General features: G+C 52.0%; 2 protein-coding genes and 1 long non-coding RNA gene across 3 annotated transcripts in view; all 3 read right to left on the bottom strand.

Annotated features, from left to right (window-relative positions):
* Positions 1–25,415, bottom strand: part of LOC142600431 (uncharacterized) — a 761,935-nt gene that overhangs the window by 612,475 nt on the left and 124,045 nt on the right. The gene's annotated exons all lie outside the window — the stretch shown is intronic.
* Positions 361–5,126, bottom strand: LOC142600823 (SUN domain-containing protein 3-like; the record flags this gene model as incomplete). The annotated part of the gene is made up of 7 exons (XM_075747185.1): positions 361–448; positions 1,319–1,461; positions 2,175–2,267; positions 2,774–2,941; positions 3,823–3,941; positions 4,335–4,416; positions 5,001–5,126. Coding segments are annotated over 7 exons (819 nt in total), but the record flags the coding sequence as incomplete, so codon positions are not given.
* Positions 9,440–22,175, bottom strand: LOC142600822 (SUN domain-containing protein 3-like; the record flags this gene model as incomplete). Its single annotated transcript, XM_075747184.1, is given in 7 exon segments — positions 9,440–9,589; positions 10,303–10,395; positions 10,902–11,069; positions 20,890–20,942; positions 20,945–21,004; positions 21,395–21,479; positions 22,050–22,175. Coding segments are annotated over 7 exon segments (735 nt in total), but the record flags the coding sequence as incomplete, so codon positions are not given.

Below are 25,415 nucleotides of genomic sequence, written 5' to 3'. Positions count from 1 at the left end.
GGAGCGAGCCAAAACCTCTGCGATCTCCGTTCCCTCGAGAGCGAGAGTGACAAAGGCGCAGGGACAACCCCGATCTTATGCCCTGCTGTGTCTACCTCAGCGCTGAGGATGCTTTGTGACATCAACGTCGGCCAGCGATGTCACAATAGGAAAGGCAGCGCCCCGTTTCGAGGCAAAATGCAACCTGACAGGGAGCAGGTTTTGCCCTCCTCTCCGCAAGGGAGGAAATCCTACAAAACCAGAACGTCTCCTACCAAGGGGCCAGCGCTTTGAATTCCCACTGAAGAGGGACAGATTTGGGAACTGCAAGAAACCTTTCCTGGCTTCTGCAGCTTTTGACGCTCTGTACAAGGAGGGCCTTCAGAGGTGACGGAAGTCAGGCGCCAAGTCCACGCGGTGTTTCTCTCGCGGGGGCTCAGGTTCAGCTTGGTGCCTCTCTTCTTGCAGCCTGAGAAAGGCAAGGGGCCACAGGGCACAAGGCACGGGTGCCTTGCGCGTTCGTTTCTGGTTGTTGCCGTAGGCACCGCGCTCTGTCGTCCCGAGGACAGGAGACACGTTTACAGGAGAGGATGGGAGCCTACTCGACTCCGAGCACGTTTCCTGCTCCACGTGCTCTTTAGAGGTCGGGGTCCTCCCCTCTTCCCTACACAACAGACGCCTTGTGTTCTGCTTTTCTCCCCAAACCAACAACTCACAGAGTTGGCAAAAGCATGTGACCTTATCCCCAAAAGGACAAAAGGAAGCCCGTCCAATCACAGATGAAACGCCAGAGCTAGCCCGCACAAAGAAATGGCTCTGCCAGAGCGGGTGCTGTGTTGGATGAGAGCCAGGTTCCAGAGGTGACACGCGCGCATCCCCCCGCACGCCATGGGAGGAGATGGCGCGCCCAGCGGGAGCAGCTGAGGCCCCTCGACGGCCGTTCAGAGGCAGCTTGAGACAGAGTTCCCCTCTAGGAAAGGTGTCTTGACTTGGGCAGGACATGTTGAACTTTAAGTTACCATGCTATCTTGAGTGGGTAGCCTATCCTACGCAGTTCTGGGCACCCAAACTTTTACCGTGCTTTCCTGCTTCTCAGTCTGTCTTCTTCTTACCACTTGGGCGTTCTTTAGCTGCACATGCCTTCGGTCCTCCAACACAAATAAAAATGAAGATATCTGCAGCAGATGGTTCTTAGTCCTTTTTTCCCTCACCTCTTCCTCCCGGGAAGTCTGCGATGAGCTCATGGGTCGAGAGGAGGACAGGGAGCTCTCTTAGCAGTTAGCGTCACAGGCACGAGAGACTCAAACTCGACTTGGTGAAAATCAATGGAATTTATTGCCAGACGAAACTGACACCTCTCCCCTCATCGTCTTTGGGAGGATCACCGTGCACCCTGAATCGATACAGGCAGGTGTAGTCTGGGTGGCCCCAGTTGCTCAGCACTTCCAGCCTGATGTACTTCACGACCCCAGAGAGCTCGTTCTGAAATGAGAAGAAGAAATGAGTTGCCTTTTCCTCTCTGGCAGGCGACAACTGACAGAGGAGTGCCACAGCAATGGACTCCTTCAACAGCTTACTTCTGGCTGCCCTGCGAGGTCTTTTGACCTCTCATGGTCAGGACCTTCTTATCCTGCTCTACCTCATTTGGCCATAAGATCAGTCAAGGAAGAAGCAGCTACCAGAAGCTTGCGCACATAGATTGGCAAGTGCTTCTCGCCTGCTTTGAGGCACATGCTTCCACAGTCACAAGACCCAGTGGGGTTAGTATAATGCCTCGTTGCCTTCTCTAGAAAGCCACTGACACAGAATGGCCTCCCTTCTCGCTACTCGCTACCAGCAACAACAGAATCCTCAGAAAGCCCAGTATTTCTAGGCTTGAACTAGCAGGCCCGTAGTAGCGCGCACTACGGGATGTGGCCGCTTGTATGCACTTGGAGTCCAGACAGTCCAGCTGATTTCAGCTTCAACTGTGGCGGTTGTTGAGCACTGAAGCTTAAAGCCAAGACGAAAGCAAAGAAGAACGGCAGTCCAGGCGTACGCCCTTAGGAGGTTAAAGCAGAAGAAAGGCCAGCGTGGCACACGCTCAAGGAGAGGGCTGCCTCTCGCCCTTTGGAGGGGAAGCTTCTCCTCCACCGACCACATTTCTCCTCCTCCTCCTCCTCTCCTACAACTCTCCTCCCTCTTGGTCCCCGTACTTTCAGCTGGAAGGTCTGTCTGGGATTCAGTGCTGCCAGGAACGTGAACTCTCCCAGGAACGTGCCCTGCTCCTCACGTCCTTCCTTCAGGCCCTAGAGAAAGACGGGGGTAGAGAAAACAAGAGCGTTTGGTACACAGTGCGAAGACTTAACTTCAGTCGGCAGAGTACTGGTTTATTTTGGCTACCTAGCCCAAGGAAGATGAGCGCAAGAGGACGACGAGAAGCTGCAGCTAAGTAGCATGCCACACTTGCCTACTCAAGGAGTCTAAGCTGCCAGTCAGAAAAGGAGCAGACGCTCCCGGGGTGGGGGTGGGGGCAGGTGGGGGTAGCCTGAGGATGACACATGCCCACTGGGATTGGAGGCCAGAAGGTCCAGGACCGTGCACCATGCCAGCTCCTTTTCCCTGTGGCTCCTGGAGTACCACCTTGCCCCAGAAGCTTCCTTTCGAGCGGTCCGTTGGATATGGAAAGAGGAATACAATGGAAAGAGAGGAACTCTGAGGAGCTTGTTTCTTGTGCGAGCCAGGAGGAAGCCGCGGGCCGCTGGACTCTTTGACCCATAGGCACCCCCCGCCCCCAACTCGACAAATGACTTACGTAGACTGCAAAGTCCTTTGGAGCGCTGGGGATGCTGTCTCGATGGAACGCACTCCCTGAAACGTGGTCCATGGTGACAGCTCTGGGAGTGATTGGCAGAGACAGCTTGATCAGGACGTGTCCCCGACTTCCTGGGAAGGGCCAGCAGTTTCCCGGGTGATTGTCTGGCTGAAAAGGAGGCGGAGGAGAAGAAGAAACTACATTCAGCTGGAGAAGGGTGCCCTGGCTCTCATTCCCGCCGCCAGCATCAGAGGATTAGGAACTGAGCTGGGCAATCAGCTCTGCCCTGAACCCCAGCCGCTGCCTCCGGTCGCTCCCTGCGGGTACCGCGCAGAGAAGCCGTGGCGAGAATTCACGCCTCACAAGACCCCTTCAGCGGAGAAGCGCTTCGAGGGCAGGCAGCTGGGTGCGCTACTTGTACAAACTCTCCGGCCTCTCCCCGTCCAGAGCAACTCGCCAAGAACAAGCAAGGGACGGTGTGGCTGAAAGGCACCTGCCCAGAGCAGGTGGCAACTAAGGGCCCACCTGGACGAGCCTTTCCTGTAAGGGGAAGCAATCGCTCCCTCTCATCCAGGCCCACCTCCTGCCACTGGCACCAGCCAACTCTTCAACTTGTGCAGGCCGCTCAGGAGCAGCGAGCAGCGAGCAGTGCCAGGACGGCTGGCCAACACAACGTGGGGCCCTCCAGCAGTGCAGGCTCTCAGCGCCCACTTGTGCTCACTAAGAGCCCCGCGGAGCTCACAGCCCAGACCTCTGCAGGCACCTTGTCCATTCTCCTTCCCGGCCGCGCCGACAGTTTTCACAGCGACTGGGAAGACAAAGACTGCCAGGACCAAGCTGGCCTGTTAGAAGCTTGCGCGGAGCGCCTGGGACACTCCGGGAGAGGAAATACTCAACAGGCAGACACAGGAGGCGAGGAGGTCTGTGCAAGGCCGCGGCAGGAAAAGAACGCTCGGAGGAGCAAAGACAAGGGTAAAGGCGACGCTCAGCAGCGCCTTTGGTTCCTCCCCCCCCACCTCTGTTTTTCTCTTTCTTGGTGCTCCTCCTACCTCAAGGATAACCTCTGGAGACCTCACGTAATCCACCAGCGGCAGGGAATACAAAAAGACTTTTCCTTTTGTATTCCAGAGGGATGGAGAAGTTCTTGAATGAATGACAGCAGCCCCTGGAAATTCAAAGATGAGCACGATCACGGAGCAATGTCAGGAGGAATGTTGCACTAGTGACTTGAGAAATGCTTCTAAGTGGTCATCCGTCTCCTACAGTGGGCTTCCCCTCTTTCCTACTGGCATGATCCCTCTGGAACACCCAGCAGGGACTCCTCAAACTGTCCTAAGGGGCTGTGGAAAAGGACAAGAAGGTCAACTAGGCCTTCTGTTCTTCAGATGTGGTCTGGCCCCGTTACAGACTCTGGCCAGTGGGTACATTTGCAGGGCACGAGGTGGCCCTTGACTTCTCGCCCCTTGCCTCCTGCCACTGGATGCGTTCCAATGCCCGTATTGTCAAGCAGGACAGGAAGCGCTTTGGAACTGGTTGGATGGTACAGTGTCACGGCACCTGAATGATTTGAGGGCATAATCAGGCATCGGGACTTGGTTTTCTTCCACCTTCTCCACGACATGATCGATTATCTCTTGCACAGCCTGGGAGGGAACACAAAGGAGAGCGCCTGTTAGAAGGAAAAGGAACGGGGCAAGCAGCTCCCCTGCAAGGCCAGCCAAGGTGACCTGGGACAAGGTTGAACTCAGATGGAAGGAACGCCGGAATTGCCCGGAAACCTCCCAGGTTTGCTCTACTCGGATTGACCGGTATCAGAATGGAGGGGCTGCTCACTCCGCTGCTCGGAATGCTGAAGCTGTGGGAACGGGCTTTTCCTGTGGAGATGCCCCGTGCCAGGCAGCAGGGACAGAGAAGCCTTCTGGCTGTGAGATGGGACTGGGGTAAATATGGACTGCTGAGACCACTCTTTCTTTCCGGTCCTCCCTTGAGGAGGACCCAAGATCTGGGCGGAGAGGAAGGTATGACTAAGACAACTCTACTTCCCACCACGGCTCTCTCTTCCCCCATAAGGAAGCGTGGAGCAACAGGAAAAGCAAGTGTGGCCACGCACAGCCCTTGTTCCAGCAGCACCAGCCTTTTGGCTAGCTAGGACAGGGACCTGGAGTAGAATACATGCCGGAGGGAGGAGAGAAACCTCCCAGTAGAGCCTTCTGCAGTGTGCCCTTACCCATCCGGTAAAGCCTGGGAGCTCAGCCTGCTTCAAGGCTTCCTGGACAGCACGCTCGGCGATATCCTTTGCGCTCCATCGCAGGTGATAGAGCTCGCCCTGCACCTTACGTAGCTGTTCTTCAAGGGTCAGGGTGTCGCTCAGCGCTTCTCCCAGCTCGTCTCCTGCAGGCCTAGAAAAAATGAGCAACGGAGAGACCGTAACTGCTGTGGCTGGCCCCTCAGATGCTGTGGGAATGGGAGTGAGGCAAGAAGCCTGGCTCTGGATGAGTGGCAGGGCAACCACATCTTAAGGGGTTGGGAGAGTGAGTTCCAAAGTTCTCAGAGCTTCAGGCTGAGAAGCTGCTTCCCAGCTGCCTGGGTACGTTATGGGGAAGTGCTGCATTTTGGAGCAGCCCAGCAACGGTGGACGGATGGGTGGCTGCAGTCCCCTAACGGACGGGGGGAGCTATAGCTGGCCGTTTGGCAGAAGGGAAGAAATGGCAACGGGAGAAGCTCAGGGAGCTGTGTCAGGTGAAGCTTGTGTGAGGGGGCACATAAACAGTGTCCTGTTGAGGCCGAGGGGGGCAGAGCTCCTCTAAAGTCTAGTCAAGGGGAAATGGTTTTTTACCTCCGAGTCTTCCAGTCCCCTCCAGGGAGGTGCAAGCGCTCCTGGAACGACAGTTAAGGGAACAGTCATTCCAAAGAGAAACCGGCCTTTCTGCAGAAACAAAGGCAGCGCGCAACGACAGTCTCTGTACAGCCACGGGAAACAGCGAGTTACAGACACCGTGCCTGTTTGTGCTCGGTTGCTCCACTAGCATAAGCTCTGAAGACCACCACCGTGGACCAGCAGGCAAGGCAGAAGACAATTCACATTGGGCATTGTCTTCTTCCAGAAAGCCTCCCGTCTTTGGCTTGGGCACGGCCTCCAGTCAAGTAACACCCTTCCTACAAAGCCTTCGACCATTTGTCAGGCATTCATTCAACAGGCCAAGAGGTGCATGCAACCTCTTCTACGTATTCCTTCAGTTTCCCGTTGCCCTCGGCAGCTATCGGGCAGGTTCCTGCTACGCCTCCACGAGTGGTTTGATTGCAGCTCCTTCCTTGATACCACCCGCAGAAGCTTCATTGCTACGAAGCTGCTCGCTGAATTCTGTGCCCACAAAGGAATTCCTGAATTTTTGAAGTGGGAGGCATGTTGAAGACTCTACTAGCCATCAAAACCCACGGACTCAAGTCTTCACACGCAAAGCAGTGCTGGGCTGAACCCTGTGCAGGCCCAAATCTGCCTCATCATTGCTCTTTCTCAGCTGCGTGCAATGCCACAATCTGTGGAGACGCTGGTGTTCAGTCCAGTTGACCTTCACCTGAATGACCTGCCAGGGTGGCTACTGTCCCGAGCCCTAGCCACAGGCTTTTAATGAGTGGCACTTTCTGCCCTGGAGTTACGCTGGCAGAAGCCGCCTTGATCGGAAGAGACCTAAATGTCACCTGCATTTGGAAAGGCTGAATATACAAATAGATGTAGGCTTGGCATACCGCTGCAGTCCTCCAGAGGCTTGCTTCGCCAACCTGTCCCACGTGGTAGACACCTGTCGGACATACACCAAAGCTCTCCTTACACTTTCAACTTGGTCTATGGCTGCGTTATGCCTCAGGCTGCCCGCTCCCCTTTCCCGCGTCTCTCCCAGGAGCCATAGTTCTCTCTGCTCTTGTAGCCGCTGAGAGAGGTCATGATGGTGTACGGGCTCCGCAGTAGATGGACACGCCCTCCCTTGGAATACGCTCCTGCTCCTGCAGAAGCTTCTCAACCTCCTGGGGCAGCCAAGGTTAGCCACTAGCTCTTCCTTCGGCTTAAGAGAACTGGCTTAGCCCTCCTAGGGAAGGCAAGTCGTCCCTTCCTCACCCCCACACCCATTCTGCTCTGAAGCAGGAGGGACTGGAACACCTCTGTTGGGGACTTTCTGCTCTTAGCCGGGCTCCTCTGGTCAAAGCAGGGGAAGCGGACCAGGGCAGAATGGTTCCAAAGGGCCACCCTCAGGTCTGAGCTCTACAGAGACTCACCCACACAGAAGAGACCAACAAGCAGCGCCCACATCACCGTTTTCAGAGCCTTCATTTTCCTACGGAGCAGCAAGGAGGAAAAGGATGGTGAAGCTGGCGGTACCCGTGCAGTTCAGCAGCAGCAGCAGACTCGAGAGCAGCAGTAGGGAATGCAGGTCTTGAACTTGGTGTTTGTGGTGTGAGGACTGGCTCGGTCCTGAACAAGCTCGAGTTCAGTGGTGGAGTTGTCACCAACTGCACCAGTGGGGCATTTGGTACGGCAGCGACAAATGCAGACTGGGTAGGAGGGAGGGAGGATGGAACGTAAATGCATGCTGGCAAGCCATGGGGAACCAAGGAAACTCCAAAGAAACACCCTGGTGGCTAGCCCCTGCTCCCCTGAGGCCTCATCTGCCGAGAGACAGCACACACCGCTCTGCAAGACGGAAACTCCTCCTGCCTGTTCCAGGAGGCTCTTGAAAGGCTTACAGCGTAGACTTCATCGGGAATAAACAAGCCCTTTTGTCCTACTAGAAAACTTTTTGGACCCCTCAGAGGATCTTGTGCTCCTTTTCCTAAGGCAGACCACTGGTGAGGAGCTGACCAGGTTTCCAAAGGAAACCTCATCTGTCAGGAACACAAGTCAAATCCACTGCCAACAGAGGAAACATCAGTGTCCTTCTGGTTCGGCTCAACGGGAAGACCTAACCCATCCGCGGAGCGCAGTACAGGACTGTGCTAAGCTCTCGCAATTCCTACGGCAGGGATGTATCTGGGCAACTGCCTGGCACTCTGTCCATGCGATCCAAAACGGATTTGTCCCTCCCTTTGCAGAGACAAAAGGCTTTCTAGGCCTAGTCCTGGTGTTCATGAAGAGACCGAAGAGACTGCTGCTGCCTTGCACCACCTCCAGACCCAGCTCCCAGGCTGCCCTCGTGTTCTTCCCCTGCCCAGCCCACAGCCACCCCAACTGATGAGGCAGAACAAACACTTGGGGAAAGGAGAGAAGGCGTTTTGCAGCATACCCGTTCAGATCGTGGGCCTTGGGCGGCAGTCTGCCCGTATCCGCTGAGGTACGGGCACCAAACATCCTACTTGCTCGGGAGCGAGCCAAAACCTCTGCGATCTCCGTTCCCTCGAGAGCGAGAGTGACAAAGGCGCAGGGACAACCCCGATCTTATGCCCTGCTGTGTCTACCTCAGCGCTGAGGATGCTTTGTGACATCAACGTCGGCCAGCGATGTCACAATAGGAAAGGCAGCGCCCCGTTTCGAGGCAAAATGCAACCTGACAGGGAGCAGGTTTTGCCCTCCTCTCCGCAAGGGAGGAAATCCTACAAAACCAGAACGTCTCCTACCAAGGGGCCAGCGCTTTGAATTCCCACTGAAGAGGGACAGATTTGGGAACTGCAAGAAACCTTTCCTGGCTTCTGCAGCTTTTGACGCTCTGTACAAGGAGGGCCTTCAGAGGTGACGGAAGTCAGGCGCCAAGTCCACGCGGTGTTTCTCTCACGGGGGCTCAGGTTCAGCTTGGTGCCTCTCTTCTTGCAGCCTGAGAAAGGCAAGGGGCCACAGGGCACACGGGACGGGTGCCTTGCTCGTTCGTTTCTGGTTGTTGCCGTAGGCACCGCGCTCTGTCGTCCCGAGGACAGGAGACACGTTTACAGGAGAGGATGGGAGCCTACTCGACTCCGAGCACGTTTCCTGCTCCACGTGCTCTTTAGAGGTCGGGGTCCTCCCCTCTTCCCTACACAACAGACGCCTTGTGTTCTGCTTTTCTCCCCAAACCAACAACTCACAGAGTTGGCAAAACCATGTGACCTTATCCCCAAAAGGACAAAAGGAAGCCCGTCCAATCACAGATGAAACGCCAGAGCTAGCCCGCACAAAGAAATGGCTCTGCCAGAGCGGGTGCTGTGTTGGATGAGAGCCAGGTTCCAGAGGTGACACGCGCGCATCCCCCCGCACGCCATGGGAGGAGATGGCGCGCCCAGCGGGAGCAGCTGAGGCCCCTCGACGGCCGTTCAGAGGCAGCTTGAGACAGAGTTCCCCTCTAGGAAAGGTGTCTTGACTTGGGCAGGACATGTTGAACTTTAAGTTACCATGCTATCTTGAGTGGGTAGCCTATCCTACGCAGTTCTGGGCACCCAAACTTTTACCGTGCTTTCCTGCTTCTCAGTCTGTCTTCTTCTTACCACTTGGGCGTTCTTTAGCTGCACATGCCTTCAGGTCCTCCAACACAAATAAAAATGAAGATATCTGCAGGCAGATGGTTCTTAGTCCTTTTTTCCCTCACCTCTTCCTCCCGGGAAGTCTGCGATGAGCTCATGGGTCGAGAGGAGGACAGGGAGCTCTCTTAGCAGTTAGCGTCACAGGCACGAGAGACTCAAACTTGACTTGGTGAAAATCAATGGAATTTATTGCCAGACGAAACTGACACCTCTCCCCTCATCGTCTTTGGGAGGATCACCGTGCACCCTGAATCGATACAGGCAGGTGTAGTCTGGGTGGCCCCAGTTGCTCAGCACTTCCAGCCTGATGTACTTCACGACCCCAGAGAGCTCGTTCTGAAATGAGAAGAAGAAATGAGTTGCCTTTTCCTCTCTGGCAGGCGACAACTGACAGAGGAGTGCCACAGCAATGGACTCCTTCAACAGCTTACTTCTGGCTGCCCTGCGAGGTCTTTTGACCTCTCATGGTCAGGACCTTCTTATCCTGCTCTACCTCATTTGGCCATAAGATCAGTCAAGGAAGAAGCAGCTACCAGAAGCTTGCGCACATAGATTGGCAAGTGCTTCTCGCCTGCTTTGAGGCACATGCTTCCACAGTCACAAGACCCAGTGGGGTTAGTATAATGCCTCGTTGCCTTCTCTAGAAAGCCACTGACACAGAATGGCCTCCCTTCTCGCTACTCGCTACCAGCAACAACAGAATCCTCAGAAAGCCCAGTATTTCTAGGCTTGAACTAGCAGGCCCGTAGTAGCGCGCACTACGGGATGTGGCCGCTTGTATGCACTTGGAGTCCAGACAGTCCAGCTGATTTCAGCTTCAACTGTGGCGGTTGTTGAGCACTGAAGCTTAAAGCCAAGACGAAAGCAAAGAAGAACGGCAGTCCAGGCGTACGCCCTTAGGAGGTTAAAGCAGAAGAAAGGCCAGCGTGGCACACGCTCAAGGAGAGGGCTGCCTCTCGCCCTTTGGAGGGGAAGCTTCTCCTCCACTGACCACATTTCTCCTCCTCCTCCTCCTCTCCTACAACTCTCCTCCCTCTTGGTCCCCGTACTTTCAGCTGGAAGGTCTGTCTGGGATTCAGTGCTGCCAGGAACGTGAACTCTCCCAGGAACGTGCCCTGCTCCTCACGTCCTTCCTTCAGGCCCTAGAGAAAGACGGGGGGTAGAGAAAACAAGAGCGTTTGGTACACAGTGCGAAGACTTAACTTCAGTCGGCAGAGTACTGGTTTATTTTGGCTACCTAGCCCAAGGAAGATGAGCGCAAGAGGACGACGAGAAGCTGCAGCTAAGTAGCATGCCACACTTGCCTACTCAAGGAGTCTAAGCTGCCAGTCAGAAAAGGAGCAGACGCTCCCGGGGTGGGGGTGGGGGCGGTGGGGGTACCCTGAGGATGACACATGCCCACTGGGATTGGAGGCCAGAAGGTCCAGGACCGTGCACCATGCCAGCTCCTTTTTCCTGTGGCTCCTGGAGTACCACCTTGCCCCAGAAGCTTCCTTTCGAGCGGTCCGTTGGATATGGAAAGAGGAATACAATGGCAAGAGAGGAACTCTGAGGAGCTTGTTTCTTGTGCGAGCCAGGAGGAAGCCGCGGGCCGCTGGACTCTTTGACCCATAGGCACCCCCCGCCCCCAACTCGACAAATGACTTACGTAGACTGCAAAGTCCTTTGGAGCGCTGGGGATGCTGTCTCGATGGAACGCACTCCCTGAAACGTGGTCCATGGTGACAGCTCTGGGAGTGATTGGCAGAGACAGCTTGATCAGGACGTGTCCCCGACTTCCTGGGAAGGGCCAGCAGTTTCCCGGGTGATTGTCTGGCTGAAAAGGAGGCGGAGGAGAAGAAGAAACTACGTTCAGCTGGAGAAGGGTGCCCTGGCTCTCATTCCCGCCGCCAGCATCAGAGGATTAGGAACTGAGCTGGGCAATCAGCTCTGCCCTGAACCCCAGCCGCTGCCTCCGGTCGCTCCCTGCGGGTACCGCGCAGAGAAGCCGTGGCGAGAATTCACGCCTCACAAGACCCCTTCAGCGGAGAAGCGCTTCGAGGGCAGGCAGCTGGGTGCGCTACTTGTACAAACTCTCCGGCCTCTCCCCGTCCAGAGCAACTCGCCAAGAACAAGCAAGGGACGGTGTGGCTGAAAGGCACCTGCCCAGAGCAGGTGGCAACTAAGGGCCCACCTGGACGAGCCTTTCCTGTAAGGGGAAGCAATCGCTCCCTCTCATCCTGTCGCGTGAAAGGGTACAAGTCTGATATGTGGCTGAGGGAGGCCCTCCCGTTGAGTCACGAGGTTCAGAAAGGACCCCCTTGCTTTCTAAACTCCTTCTCAGAGAGGAGCCTAGGTGCGGCTAGGTCCAGTCTTAGTCCCAGACTTGGTCAACGGTTTATGTCTAAAGGGTTATGTGTGTAGCCACTTATCAGAGTCAACGTTTGCCTGTCAGAGCCCCACTAAGGACTTTCACTGAAACAGTTTCGCAAAGTTGAAAAGAAAAATAGGTAATTTATTGAAGCGACAGATATAAAAGTTCGGAATTGCCGTTGATAAATGCACTAACTGCAACAATTTTGAGCTCAAGTTAATAGTTCAGCGCTTTTGTTAATGATAGTTTTCCCGGGGTAACATCCGACATAATCGGAGGCGCAAGTCTTACCAAAGAGGCGTCCCTGCTTGGGGAGGAGAGAGGTCCAGGCCCGTCGACCCGTCCGGATAGTTGGAGTTCTCGTCCTCAGAAAAGAGGATTCTAAATGCCAGATTTATACTTTTGGCGAGGTGGGACTAAGTCAGGTATTGTGTGTCGATTGGCCCTTAACAAGGCTTGTTGTGCAGTTGATTGGGGCTGGGGGGGGAAGTGGCAGAGAACAAAGGCATTCAGTACAGAGGAGCGGTGGTCTGTTTAGTTTTACCAAAGTAACGTCAAGCTGTGAAGGCTCCCCCTCACCCCAGGCGTCACTTAGTTGATTAAGGAGCAGACCCGTCAGGCGCTGCATCTTGTTAAGATGAACAAATTGCTCATCTCCTGCCCCTGTTCAGGTCCAGTGCTTATCAGCGCAAGATAAGCAAGTCACTCAATCCCTGCTCTCGCCCAAGCTGGACTCCCCCAGGGCCCCTTCTGCTGGGTCACAACGGCCCTGTATTCGGCACCAACAAGCCTGGATAAGTCTGGCACCCCACATTATCCACCCCGTGACTTTAGTCACAACTCGCCAAGAGGAACATCATATAATTTGGATTTAGGCAGGTTGAGGGATCCATCTCTCTCTCCCGTGTTTTCATTCTCATAATTTTCAATAGGGGATGGTATTAAAGGGACATATTCAGTATCACAGACTTGAAGCATCCTGACTTGTGTAGTTACAGCTCTAGTTATCATAGTTTTCACACATGACAATCCAATTCCAAGAATAACAATCATTATGATAAACATTAATGCATACTGGATTAGATTCTGAATCCATCCACTCACTTTTAATCCAAACCAACTGAAAACTTTTGAAATCCACCCAGTCCACTGCCAGTCTCCTGGTTTCATTTTCTCACGGAGTTCGCGGGTCTGGTCTGCAATTTTTCTCATCTCATCCATCGCTTCGTGCAAGGTAACAGACACATTTGGGATTGAAACACAACAAGTTTCATTGGGATAGGTGTTATTTAGCCACCCACAAATGCCGTTCTCCTTCAGTAGTAGTATATCCAAGGCCAATCGATTTTGTAAGGTCATCTGTGAGGTTGCTTGTAGCTGGGTGTTGCTAGCCTTGATGGCAGTTCGTGTCCAATTAGCAAGAGTCTCTACTTGCCACGTTAGATTTTCTATATAAAGTCGATTGTTAACTATTACTGTCCAGTGACCCCAGAATGCTTTCATGGCTAAATTTATCCTCATTCCCGGTGTATAATAACTTGGCCATGACGTGGGGGGTAATACGTTTCTCTTTGTTCTGTACCCTCTTACTTTCGTCAATGATTGAGTGTAATTAAAAGCTATTGTAGGACATAAACTTGGAAGTCCTAAAGTGCATTCCAACCCATCCCAATAGGGTTGAATGTAATCCGATATCAGTCCATCAGAACATACCCATATGGTATCAGGTGGTGCAGGTAACATTAGAGTGGTACACGTACTGTTTTCTACTACGCTACGCATGGAGTGTCCGTTCCTATAATGTCTCGTAGGGATTCTACATTTACCAGAATTGTACACTGACCAGACAGTGATGTTTCCAGGCGTCACCTCCTTTTTACAGTCTGGTGCTGGCCCAGGGATTGGAGCACTATAATTATGACACAGACATATACTTCGTAAGGCATGATAGAGGTCTGAGGCAAACCATACCCATAGATAATCATCAATATTGGAGCAATTTATTTTGTTAGTACAATTCCATAACCTGTCTGGTCCCAATGGCGTGGTATATTGGGGTCTCCTCACCCATTGTTCAAAACGTTTTTTGTGATCAGTGGTGGTCCATATGCAAGATAAATTATTAGATTGTGGGCCACAGTCAGATCCATACTTAGAAGGAAACTCAATACACCATTCAGCTTCTACTGGGACATTATATTGGAATGTAATAGGCAAACCCCAGAACGGCCGAGCAGGCTGATTAAGCCAAGGTACCTCAGTGCAACTGACATTTGCAGGTACATTGTTGTTATCAGCTGCTCTGCGTGGGTTTATCCAAGGATTCTGTGGCCAATATTGCATAGTGCAATTGGTATCCCATATATTGCTAAGGTTAAGGCCCAAGGGATATGTATAGTTTAAAGAAGTAGTATTTTCTACATTCATCCATGTTAAGTCTTGTATTAGAGTGTCATTTCTTTTCCACAGATCAGACAGTGCTCCACTTAGGTCAAGAGGAATCACCATAAAAGGGAGTCCCTCCGCAGGGGTTGTTGGCATCATTAAGCAAGTAGTACCCTGAGTCCACTCCATCATCCTAAAAAATCCTTGCATTAGCTTAAAAGCAGTGTTGTCCTGTAATATCTCTAAGGTTCTTTTACTTCTTCGATCATAGTCTCTATGGATCACACACACAATTACTATACCTAACACGTATATATATATTAAACTTATCCTAAAACTACTTACACATAATAGGCTCATAATCAAAACTTTGGTTACTACTTAACAGTAAATAGTACAAACAGAACAGCAGTAATGATAAACACAGTTAAGCCTGGAATATATTCCAAACCAACATTTTACTAAACACACAAATTATTTCAACTATGGCCTCAAACAATATCACAGTTTTGTTAACCATGGCCATATTAAAACTTTGGTTTCCAGATAAGTATAAGAATTAGAAATAGAAATATGCAACAAATAAAAATCAGTAGCCCTTGGGGGCACTCTAGATTGGTGTAGGGGAGTCCGTGATCCCAGGTGCAATTTCCTGTCATTCGGAGTACCTGTGAACACAAAAGAAGTGCTCGGTCTTGATTTGACTGGCAGATATTAGGTTAGAAGGTGGGTACTATCCACCTAGTGCTGATTCGATGGAGTTTTCCAGAACTGTCTTTCGCTTCCCAAGCATAAAGATTCTTTGGAGTTGTTAGTACCATTGCCACTGGCCCAATGTGAGGCATTTTAACCAGCACAGGCTGGCCTGCATAAAAGCCAGTAGGGTATTCCCCAGGTTTTACATCTGCCTTTGGCACTAAAGTTGTGGCAGAAGCACAAAAAGCTTTCATCTTTGGGCAACCGTCTCCGCTCCATCTATTGTTTAATTGATAGATGGCACTGGACAGTCGTAGATGCCATCCAGATTCACGAGTTTTAGCAAATCGCTTGACCAAGCCATTTGTTCGCTCCACGATACCATTGGCTTGGGGGTAGTAAGGAGTATGGAATACCCACCGGATGCCTTCTTCCTTTGCCCAGTCTTGTACTACTGTAGCTGAAAAATGTGACCCGTTATCACTTTGAATCTCTTCAGGAAGGGGAAGTGTACTAAACCATTCCTTCAGACTATGGACTGTGTTTTCACCAGTGGCAGCTGTGACAGCTGTAGCCATGGTAACTCCTGAAATGACTTCCACTCCCACCAGTATGTATTTTTTACCTCCTGAGGGTCGTAGTGGGCCAATGTAGTCAATCTGCCAGGTGTGCCACAGTGTTTTCTTGTCCCGGATATGCAGGGGAGGTGCTTTACTTGGATGATCTTTGTTAAGTCGCAGACGACATTGTGAACAGGCAGTTACTACTTGCTCACACAGCTTTACTGATATGGGCCATCCTCGGGCTATACCTTCTCGATACAAATCGGCTCGCCCAGTGTGGCCTCGTTTTATGTGCAACCATTCAAGCAAGCGTTCCCATTCATGCTCATTACTCACGACATCAATTTTCTGTAGTCGTGTGAGGCTATCGACTTGTTGATTGAACTGGGCAGCAATAGAAGCTGATCGATCATGTCCTTTCACCCATCCGATATGCAGCAGCCTTTGTTCTCCTATTTCTAGCAATTGTTTCCAGCTGTCAGTTTGCCAGACTGGGACTCTGTTTACCTGCCAGTCATTGACTGCCCAGTGGCCTACCCACTCTGTGGCTCCTTTAAAAACAGCATATGAGTCGGTGTAGATATGGCTGGCACCATGTCGGGCGGCTAATAGGACTGCCCTAAGCTCCCCTACTTGTGCACTTCCTTTACCTGTTTCGCTTAACTTTTCCCCTGTGGCCACTTCCAGCGCCACAGCCTTATAATTCCACTCATTGTTTTGCCTGTAAGATGACTCATCAGTGAACCATACCCCTTTAAGGTCACTGCCTTCCTTCAGAGGAGGTGCCTCCTGAATTGGAGATTGTTTGCTTGATGGAGTTTGGAATAACAATGTGCTGTCTATATCTTTCTGCAATTTAGATACTTTAATGCTGCCTTCCGTAATAGGCATGATGTCATTGATACTTTCCAGGTAGGCGTACCATTTACGGACTGTAGGCTTCTGGGCAATGCCTGCAGGTGGTGCCGTACCCTTCCGAACTATATCCAGAAGACGGAAAGGTCCCCGAATGATCACACTCTGTTCTTTTCTTATCTGTTCCACTTTTTTCACTGCTCGCACTAAGGATAGCAAGCCTTTTTCAAGGTCTGAATATCTCATTTCGGTGTCATTGAAAGAATGGGAGCTAAACTCTAGCGGTCTCTCTGGCCCTTCTGGTCCCTTTTGCCATAGGTTACAATGGGAACCATGTTCACTGAATCCCCACTCTACGTGGATAGGGTCAGTCGGGTGTAAGGGGCCTAGCTGTTGAAATAGCCTCAGTTCTCTTATTAACAATTCTAACGCAGTCTCGTGCTGTTTAGTCCATTCCCATGATTTACCTTTCCTGAGCAGATTGTATAAGGGACGGGCAATAATAGAAAAACCAGGGATATGTTTGCGCCAATAGCCTAAGGTTCCCAGAACTTGCTGTAACTCCTTTATGCTAGATGGATTCTGCCCATGCTCTATTTTTTCCAGGGTGTCAGGGGGAACAGAGGCGGCTCCTTTAATCCACCAAACTCCCAGGAACTTAACCTCCTGGGCAGGTCCCTGACACTTGGATGGGGGAATGTCTAGTCCCAAAGTCATCAATTTTTCTTGTATACCTTCCATGGTATGCCCGACTTCCTCTGAGTTTTCTCCTCCTATCAGTATGTCATCAATATATTGATAGATCGTGACACCCTGTGGGCTGGGAATTTCTGATAAAACCTTCGCCAAAACATTGTGAGCAATGGTGGGAGAGTGTTTATATCCCTGAGGCAGCCTATTAAAGGTGTACTGTACCCCTTTCCAGGTAAAAGCGAATTGGGCTTTATCGTGTTCCTGGAGTGGGATCATAAAGAACATATCTTTGACATCTAAAGTTGCCATCCATGGGTGCGATGCTCCCTGAATTTGGGTTACTAATTCTGCAATGTTTGGTATGGCTGCTGTTAAAGGTGCAGTATTGGCATTCAATCGCCTATAATCAATTGTAAGCCGCCACTGTCCATTTGGCTTTTTTACTGGCCAGACAGGAGAATTATAGGGGGAGTGTGTGCGAGTGATAATACCTCTTTTTTCTAAATCTGTTACCACCCCGTCAATGCCCGAATGTGCGGCTGCTGGCAGGGGGTACTGCTTTACATTAGTAATTCTTGATGGGGGTAGAGGTATAGACATCTCTAATAAGTTTATAGCTTTAGTTTCATCCTTTTCAAGCCATGCTATTTCTCCATCACCTCGTCCGGCGAAACTCCAGACTGACCCATCAGGGAGTTTCCACACTCTGCCATACAATACATCAAATCCCAATATGTTGGTGTTTGCAGCACCGACCAGTACTTCAGTGCGGGTCAATTTGCTCTCACCTGGGAGCCACAAGGCAATTTTTGCTGTGGGGCATTCCTTTACGATCCCATCAATCCCTGTAAATTTTACCTTACGGCGACCGGGTTTCACATTTAGGCATTCCGCGGTCTCCTTGGTGATTACTGACATTTGAGCACCCGTATCAATGAGGAAATATGTAAAAATTCTCCTTGGTCCTACTGGAATAGCAATGACAGGTTCATGGTGTTTATCAAAGAGCCATTGTATAGTTAGCACTTGCCGGGCAGGGTGGCTCACTGTCCTCCCCGGGGATGCAAGTTTTTTGTTTGAGTATCTACTAAATCAATCAGCTCCTGCTGTGGGGCTGAGGGCAAGGATCTAACAGGAACTGATTTATTTCCAGCCGTCTGACTTCCCCCCACTGAATCAATTCTTTGGCTTAGTGATTGTACCAGAGCTCGGAGATCAGCAGTGGATGTGCCGTATAGTAATTGTCGTGGCACTCCCATCGCCAAGGCTCTGCGCCACAGATCATTACGTTCCTTATCAAACTTTAGTTTGAACTCTGATTTAGGCTTAGTGGTGTGGACCTGACGAACTCGTCGAGGGGGTGGTTCTGGCGGTTTCCCAGTGGTCGGTCCAATCCAACCCATGCGGCGCCCATAATTCACTACCTCTTTTACAAACTCGCTCCAGGTGGGAATTGACTGATCCCTGTGTCTCCCAACTCGGGGTGCACGGTAAGGTACAGCATTAGCCTCCCCGGTGGCTCTGATCCTATCCTGGACATTAGCTACATATGTCTTTAAGCTGTCCGGGAGGCCACGGATGAGGGGAGTTAACCTTGCTGGGTCAATAGGGGCTAGCATTGGGGATTTCCTTAACACATCCCTCTCATACATTGCTTGTATGCAGGCTGCCTTTTGTACAGACACAGCCAAGTCAGAGAATCCTGATGTTTTGATAACAAGGGGATCTCCTCTTTCTTGCGGGTCTATGCCGCCAGCCCAATAGGCAGCCCGTGTCGTTAATGAATAATTATGATTGCCTGGTGTAGTGGTTAAAAACACTCCAGGGCCCCAATAGCCTCCTGCTTCTTCCTCGCTTAGTAAAATTCGGTCCCCCCCAGTAAGGGAGACTCGCCACACGTATTCCGTCTCAGACTCCTCCGGGTTCCTGGAATACTTTTCCTGCAACTTTGCTAATTCAGCAGGAGACCAGGGAATAGTGCGTACAGTAGTACGAACATCATCATCCCCCTCATTTGTAGTTTCAGTTTTAATCAGTGGTCGTATAGGCACAGGTTCTGGGGTAAGATCAAAATCTTCCACCGGTTCATCATTATCGTTATCATACCAGATGTCTCCATCCCATGTCTCGGGATCTGCACAGTGTATTAATTTGCGGATCTGTTTAGCCGAGACCGAGGATGGCATTTGATTCAGTAAAAGATTTAACTTTTCCTGCAGTTGTTTTTCTCGCCTTTCCGCTGAGGCTAATAGCATTTTAAGTTCCTTATTTTCTGTTTTTAAGCTTTGGTTTTCAATCACGAGGGCATCTACTCGTGTTCCAAATTTCTCACCTTTTTCCTTTTCAAAGGTTAATGAAGTTTTCAATACTTCATTTTCTGATTTCAGAGAGGCATATTCTACATCTGCAATTCGTTCGGGGGGAGGGGACTCTTTAATTTCCCTTTGTGCACAGGATAAACAAGCCCCCAACACTGCACAAACAATTCCTTTGCCTTTACCTTTTTTAATCTTTTGCTCACTTCTACACTGTTCTATCCTCTCTATCACTTTATCCTCATCTTTCCAAAATTTTTGGGCCCATTCTATTCCCGCTTGGGATGGTGCACACTTATATTTTTGCAGCAGTTTATCCATGGCAATCCTGTCCGTGACGCCAATTTTACTGTCGCGTGAAAGGGTACAAGTCTGATATGTGGCTGAGGGAGGCCCTCCCGTTGAGTCACGAGGTTCAGAAAGGACCCCCTTGCTTTCTAAACTCCTTCTCAGAGAGGAGCCTAGGTGCGGCTAGGTCCAGTCTTAGTCCCAGACTTGGTCAACGGTTTATGTCTAAAGGGTTATGTGTGTAGCCACTTATCAGAGTCAACGTTTGCCTGTCAGAGCCCCACTAAGGACTTTCACTGAAACAGTTTCGCAAAGTTGAAAAGAAAAATAGGTAATTTATTGAAGCGACAGATATAAAAGTTCGGAATTGCCGTTGATAAATGCACTAACTGCAACAATTTTGAGCTCAAGTTAATAGTTCAGCGCTTTTGTTAATGATAGTTTTCCCGGGGTAACATCCGACATAATCGGAGGCGCAAGTCTTACCAAAGAGGCGTCCCTGCTTGGGGAGGAGAGAGGTCCAGGCCCGTCGACCCGTCCGGATAGTTGGAGTTCTCGTCCTCAGAAAAGAGGATTCTAAATGCCAGATTTATACTTTTGGCGAGGTGGGACTAAGTCAGGTATTGTGTGTCGATTGGCCCTTAACAAGGCTTGTTGTGCAGTTGATTGGGGCTGGGGGGGGAAGTGGCAGAGAACAAAGGCATTCAGTACAGAGGAGCAGTGGTCTGTTTAGTTTTACCAAAGTAACGTCAAGCTGTGAAGGCTCCCCCTCACCCCAGGCGTCACTTAGTTGATTAAGGAGCAGACCCGTCAGGCGCTGCATCTTGTTAAGATGAACAAATTGCTCATCTCCTGCCCCTGTTCAGGTCCAGTGCTTATCAGCGCAAGATAAGCAAGTCACTCAATCCCTGCTCTCGCCCAAGCTGGACTCCCCCAGGGCCCCTTCTGCTGGGTCACAACGGCCCTGTATTCGGCACCAACAAGCCTGGATAAGTCTGGCACCCCACACATCCAGGCCCAACTCCTGCCACTGGCACCAGCCAACTCTTCAACTTGTGCAGGCCGCTCAGGAGCAGCGAGCAGCGAGCAGTGCCAGGACGGCTGGCCAACACAACGTGGGGCCCTCCAACAGTGCAGGCTCTCAGCGCCCACTTGTGCTCACTAAGAGCCCCGCGGAGCTCACAGCCCAGACCTCTGCAGGCACCTTGTCCATTCTCCTTCCCGGCCACGCCGACAGTTTTCACAGCGACTGGGAAGACAAAGACTGCCGGACCAAGCTGGCCTGTTAGAAGCTTGCGCGGAGCGCCTGGGACACTCCGGGAGAGGAAATACTCAACAGGCAGACACAGGAGGCGAGGAGGTCTGTGCAAGGCGGCGGCAGGAAAAGAACGCTCGGAGGAGCAAAGACAAGGGTAAAGGCGACGCTCAGCAGCGCCTTTGGTTCCTCCCCCCCACCTCTGTTTTTCTCTTTCTTGGTGCTCCTCCTACCTCAAGGATAACCTCTGGAGACCTCACGTAATCCACCAGCGGCAGGGAATACAAAAGACTTTTCCTTTTGTATTCCAGAGGGATGGAGAAGTTCTTGAATGAATGACAGCAGCCCCTGGAAATTCAAAGATGAGCACGATCACGGAGCAATGTCAGGAGCAATGTTGCACTAGTGACTTGAGAAATGCTTCTAAGTGGTCATCCGTCTCCTACAGTGGGCTTCCCCTCTTTCTTACTGGCATGATCCCTCTGGAACACCCAGCAGGGACTCATCAAACTGTCCTAAGGGGCTGTGGAAAAGGACAAGAAGGTCAACTAGGCCTTCTGTTCTTCAGATGTGGTCTGGCCCCTTACAGACTCTGGCCGTGGGTACATTTGCAGGGCACGAGGTGGCCCTTGACTTCTCGCCCCTTGCCTCCTGCCACTGGATGCGTTCCAATGCCCGTATTGTCAAGCAGGACAGGAAGCGCTTTGGAACTGGTTGGATGGTACAGTGTCACGGCACCTGATGATTTGAGGGCATAATCAGGCATCGGGACTTGGTTTTCTTCCACCTTCTCCACGACATGATCGATTATCTCTTGCACAGCCTGGGAGGGAACACAAAGGAGAGCGCCTGTTAGAAGGAAAAGGAACGGGGCAAGCAGCTCCCCTGCAAGGCCAGCCAAGGTGACCTGGGACAAGGTTGAACTCAGATGGAAGGAACGCCGGAATTGCCCGGAAACCTCCCAGGTTTGCTCTACTCGGATTGACCGGTATCAGAATGGAGGGGCTGCTCACTCCGCTGCTCGGAATGCTGAAGCTGTGGGAACGGGCTTTTCCTGTGGAGATGCCCCGTGCCAGGCAGCAGGGACAGAGAAGCCTTCTGGCTGTGAGATGGGACTGGGGTAAATATGGACTGCTGAGACCACTCTTTCTTTCCGGTCCTCCCTTGAGGAGGACCCAAGATCTGGGCGGAGAGGAAGGTATGACTAAGACAACTCTACTTCCCACCACGGCTCTCTCTTCCCCCATAAGGAAGCGTGGAGCAACTGGCCACGCACAGCCCTTGTTCCAGCAGCACCAGCCTTTTGGCTAGCTAGGACAGGGACCTGGAGTAGAATACATGCCCGAGGGAGGAGAGAAACCTCCCAGTAGAGCCTTCTGCAGCGTGCCCTTACCCATCCGCTAAAGCCTGGGAGCTCAGCCTGCTTCAAGGCTTCCTGGACAGCACGCTCGGCGATATCCTTTGCGCTCCATCGCAGGTGATAGAGCTCGCCCTGCACCTTACGTAGCTGTTCTTCAAGGGTCAGGGTGTCGCTCAGCGCTTCTCCCAGCTCGTCTCCTGCAGGCCTAGAAAAAGTGACCAACAGAGAGACCGTAACTGCTGTGGCTGGCCCCTCAGATGCTGTGGGAATGGGAGTGAGGCAAGAAGCCTGGCTCTGGATGAGTGGCAGGGCAACCACATCTTAAGGGGTTGGGAGAGTGAGTTCCAAAGTTCTCAGAGCTTCAGGCTGAGAAGCTGCTTCCCAGCTGCCTGGGTACGTTATGGGGAAGTGCTGCATTTTGGAGCAGCCCAGCAACGGTGGACGGATGGGTGGCTGCAGTCCCCTAATGGACGGGGGGAGCTATAGCTGGCCGTTTGGCAGAAGGGAAGAAATGGCAACGGGAGAAGCTCAGGGAGCTGTGTCAGGTGAAGCTTGTGTGAGGGGGCACATAAACGGTGTCCTGTTGAGGCCGAGGGGGGCAGAGCTCCTCTAAAGTCTAGTCAAGGGGAAATGGTTTTTTACCTCCGAGTCTTCCAGTCCCCTCCAGGGAGGTGCAAGCGCTCCTGGAACGACAGTTAAGGGAACAGTCATTCCAAAGAGAAACCGGCCTTTCTGCAGAAACAAAGGCAGCGCGCAACGACAGTCTCTGTACAGCCACGGGAAACAGCGAGTTACAGACACCGTGCCTGTTTGTGCTCGGTTGCTCCACTAGCATAAGCTCTGAAGACCACCACCGTGGACCAGCAGGCAAGGCAGAAGACAATTCACATTGGGCATTGTCTTCTTCCAGAAAGCCTCCCGTCTTTGGCTTGGGCACGGCCTCCAGTCAAGTAACACCCTTCCTACAAAGCCTTCGACCATTTGTCAGGCATTCATTCAACAGGCCAAGAGGTGCATGCAACCTCTTCTACGTATTCCTTCAGTTTCCCGTTGCCCTCGGCAGCTATCGGGCAGGTTCCTGCTACGCCTCCACGAGTGGTTTGATTGCAGCTCCTTCCTTGATACCACCCGCAGAAGCTTCATTGCTACGAAGCTGCTCGCTGAATTCTGTGCCCACAAAGGAATTCCTGAATTTTTGAAGTGGGAGGCATGTTGAAGACTCTACTAGCCATCAAAACCCACGGACTCAAGTCTTCACACGCAAAGCAGTGCTGGGCTGAACCCTATGCAGGCCCAAATCTGCCTCATCATTGCTCTTTCTCAGCTGCGTGCAATGCCACAATCTGTGGAGACGCTGGTGTTCAGTCCAGTTGACCTTCACCTGAATGACCTGCCAGGGTGGCTACTGTCCCTAGCCCTAGCCACAGGCTTTTAATGAGTGGCACTTTCTGCCCTGGAGTTACGCTGGCAGAAGCCGCCTTGATCGGAAGAGACCTAAATGTCACCTGCATTTGGAAAGGCTGAATATACAAATAGATGTAGGCTTGGCATACCGCTGCAGTCCTCCAGAGGCTTGCTTCGCCAACCTGTCCCACGTGGTAGACACCTGTCGGACATACACCAAAGCTCTCCTTACACTTTCAACTTGGTCTATGGCTGCGTTATGCCTCAGGCTGCCCGCTCCCCTTTCTGCGTCTCTCCCAGGAGCCATAGTTCTCTCTGCTCTTGTAGCCGCTGAGAGAGGTCATGATGGTGTACGGGCTCCGCAGTAGATGGACACGCCCTCCCTTGGAATACGCTCCTGCTCCTGCAGAAGCTTCTCAACCTCCTGGGGCAGCCAAGGTTAGCCACTAGCTCTTCCTTCGGCTTAAGAGAACTGGCTTAGCCCTCCTAGGGAAGGCAAGTCGTCCCTTCCTCACCCCCACACCCATTCTGCTCTGAAGCAGGAGGGACTGGAACACCTCTGTTGGGGACTTTCTGCTCTTAGCCGGGCTCCTCTGGTCAAAGCAGGGGAAGCGGACCAGGGCAGAATGGTTCCAAAGGGCCACCCTCAGGTCTGAGCTCTACAGAGACTCACCAACACAGAAGAGACCAACAAGCAGCGCCCACATCACTGTTTTCAGAGCCTTCATTTTCCTACAGAGCAGCAAGGAGGAAAAGGATGGTGAAGCTGGCGGTACCCGTGCAGTTCAGCAGCAGCAGCAGACTCGAGAGCAGCAGTAGGGAATGCAGGTCTTGAACTTGGTGTTTGTGGTGTGAGGACTGGCTCGGTCCTGAACAAGCTCGAGTTCAGTGGTGGAGTTGTCACCAACTGCACCAGTGGGGCATTTGGTACGGCAGCGACAAATGCAGACTGGGTAGGAGGGAGGGAGGATGGAACGTAAATGCATGCTGGCAAGCCACGGGGAACCAAGGAAACTCCAAAGAAACACCCTGGTGGCTAGCCCCTGCTCCCCTGAGGCCTCATCTGCCGAGAGACAGCACACACCGCTCTGCAAGACGGAAACTCCTCCTGCCTGTTCCAGGAGGCTCTTGAAAGGCTTACAGCGTAGACTTCATCGGGAATAAACAAGCCCTTTTGTCCTACTAGAAAACTTTTTGGACCCCTCAGAGGATCTTGTGCTCCTTTTCCTAAGGCAGACCACTGGTGAGGAGCTGACCAGGTTTCCAAAGGAAACCTCATCTGTCAGGAACACAAGTCAAATCCACTGCCAACAGAGGAAACATCAGTGTCCTTCTGGTTCGGCTCAACGGGAAGACCTAACCCATCCGCGGAGCGCAGTACAGGACTGTGCTAAGCTCTCGCAATTCCTACAGCAGGGATGTATCTGGGCAACTGCCTGGCACTCTGTCCATGCGATCCAAAACGGATTTGTCCCTCCCTTTGCAGAGACAAAAGGCTTTCTAGGCCTAGTCCTGGTGTTCATGAAGAGACCGAAGAGACTGCTGCTGCCTTGCACCACCTCCAGACCCAGCTCCCAGGCTGCCCTCGTGTTCTTCCCCTGCCCAGCCCACAGCCACCCCAACTCATGAGGCAGAACAAACACTTGGAGAAAGGAGAGAAGGCGTTTTGCAGCATACCCGTTCAGATCGTGGGCCTTGGGCGGCAGTCTGCCCGTATCCGCTGAGGTACGGGCACCAAACATCCTACTTGCTCGGGAGCGAGCCAAAACCTCTGCGATCTCCGTTCCCTCGAGAGCGAGAGTGACAAAGGCGCAGGGACAACCCCGATCTTATGCCCTGCTGTCTCTACCTCAGTGCTGAGGATGCTTTGTGACATCAACGTCGGCCAGCGATGTCACAATAGGAAAGGCAGCGCCCCGTTTCGAGGCAAAATGCAACCTGACAGGGAGCAGGTTTTGCCCTCCTCTCCGCAAGGGAGGAAATCCTACAAAACCA

This window comes from Balearica regulorum, chromosome 2, assembly GCF_011004875.1.
Source record: "Balearica regulorum gibbericeps isolate bBalReg1 chromosome 2, bBalReg1.pri, whole genome shotgun sequence".
NCBI classification, from domain to species: domain Eukaryota; kingdom Metazoa; phylum Chordata; class Aves; order Gruiformes; family Gruidae; genus Balearica; species Balearica regulorum.
The sequence above is the reverse complement of the archived record's forward strand: the minus strand, read 5'-3'. Positions and strand labels throughout refer to the sequence as shown.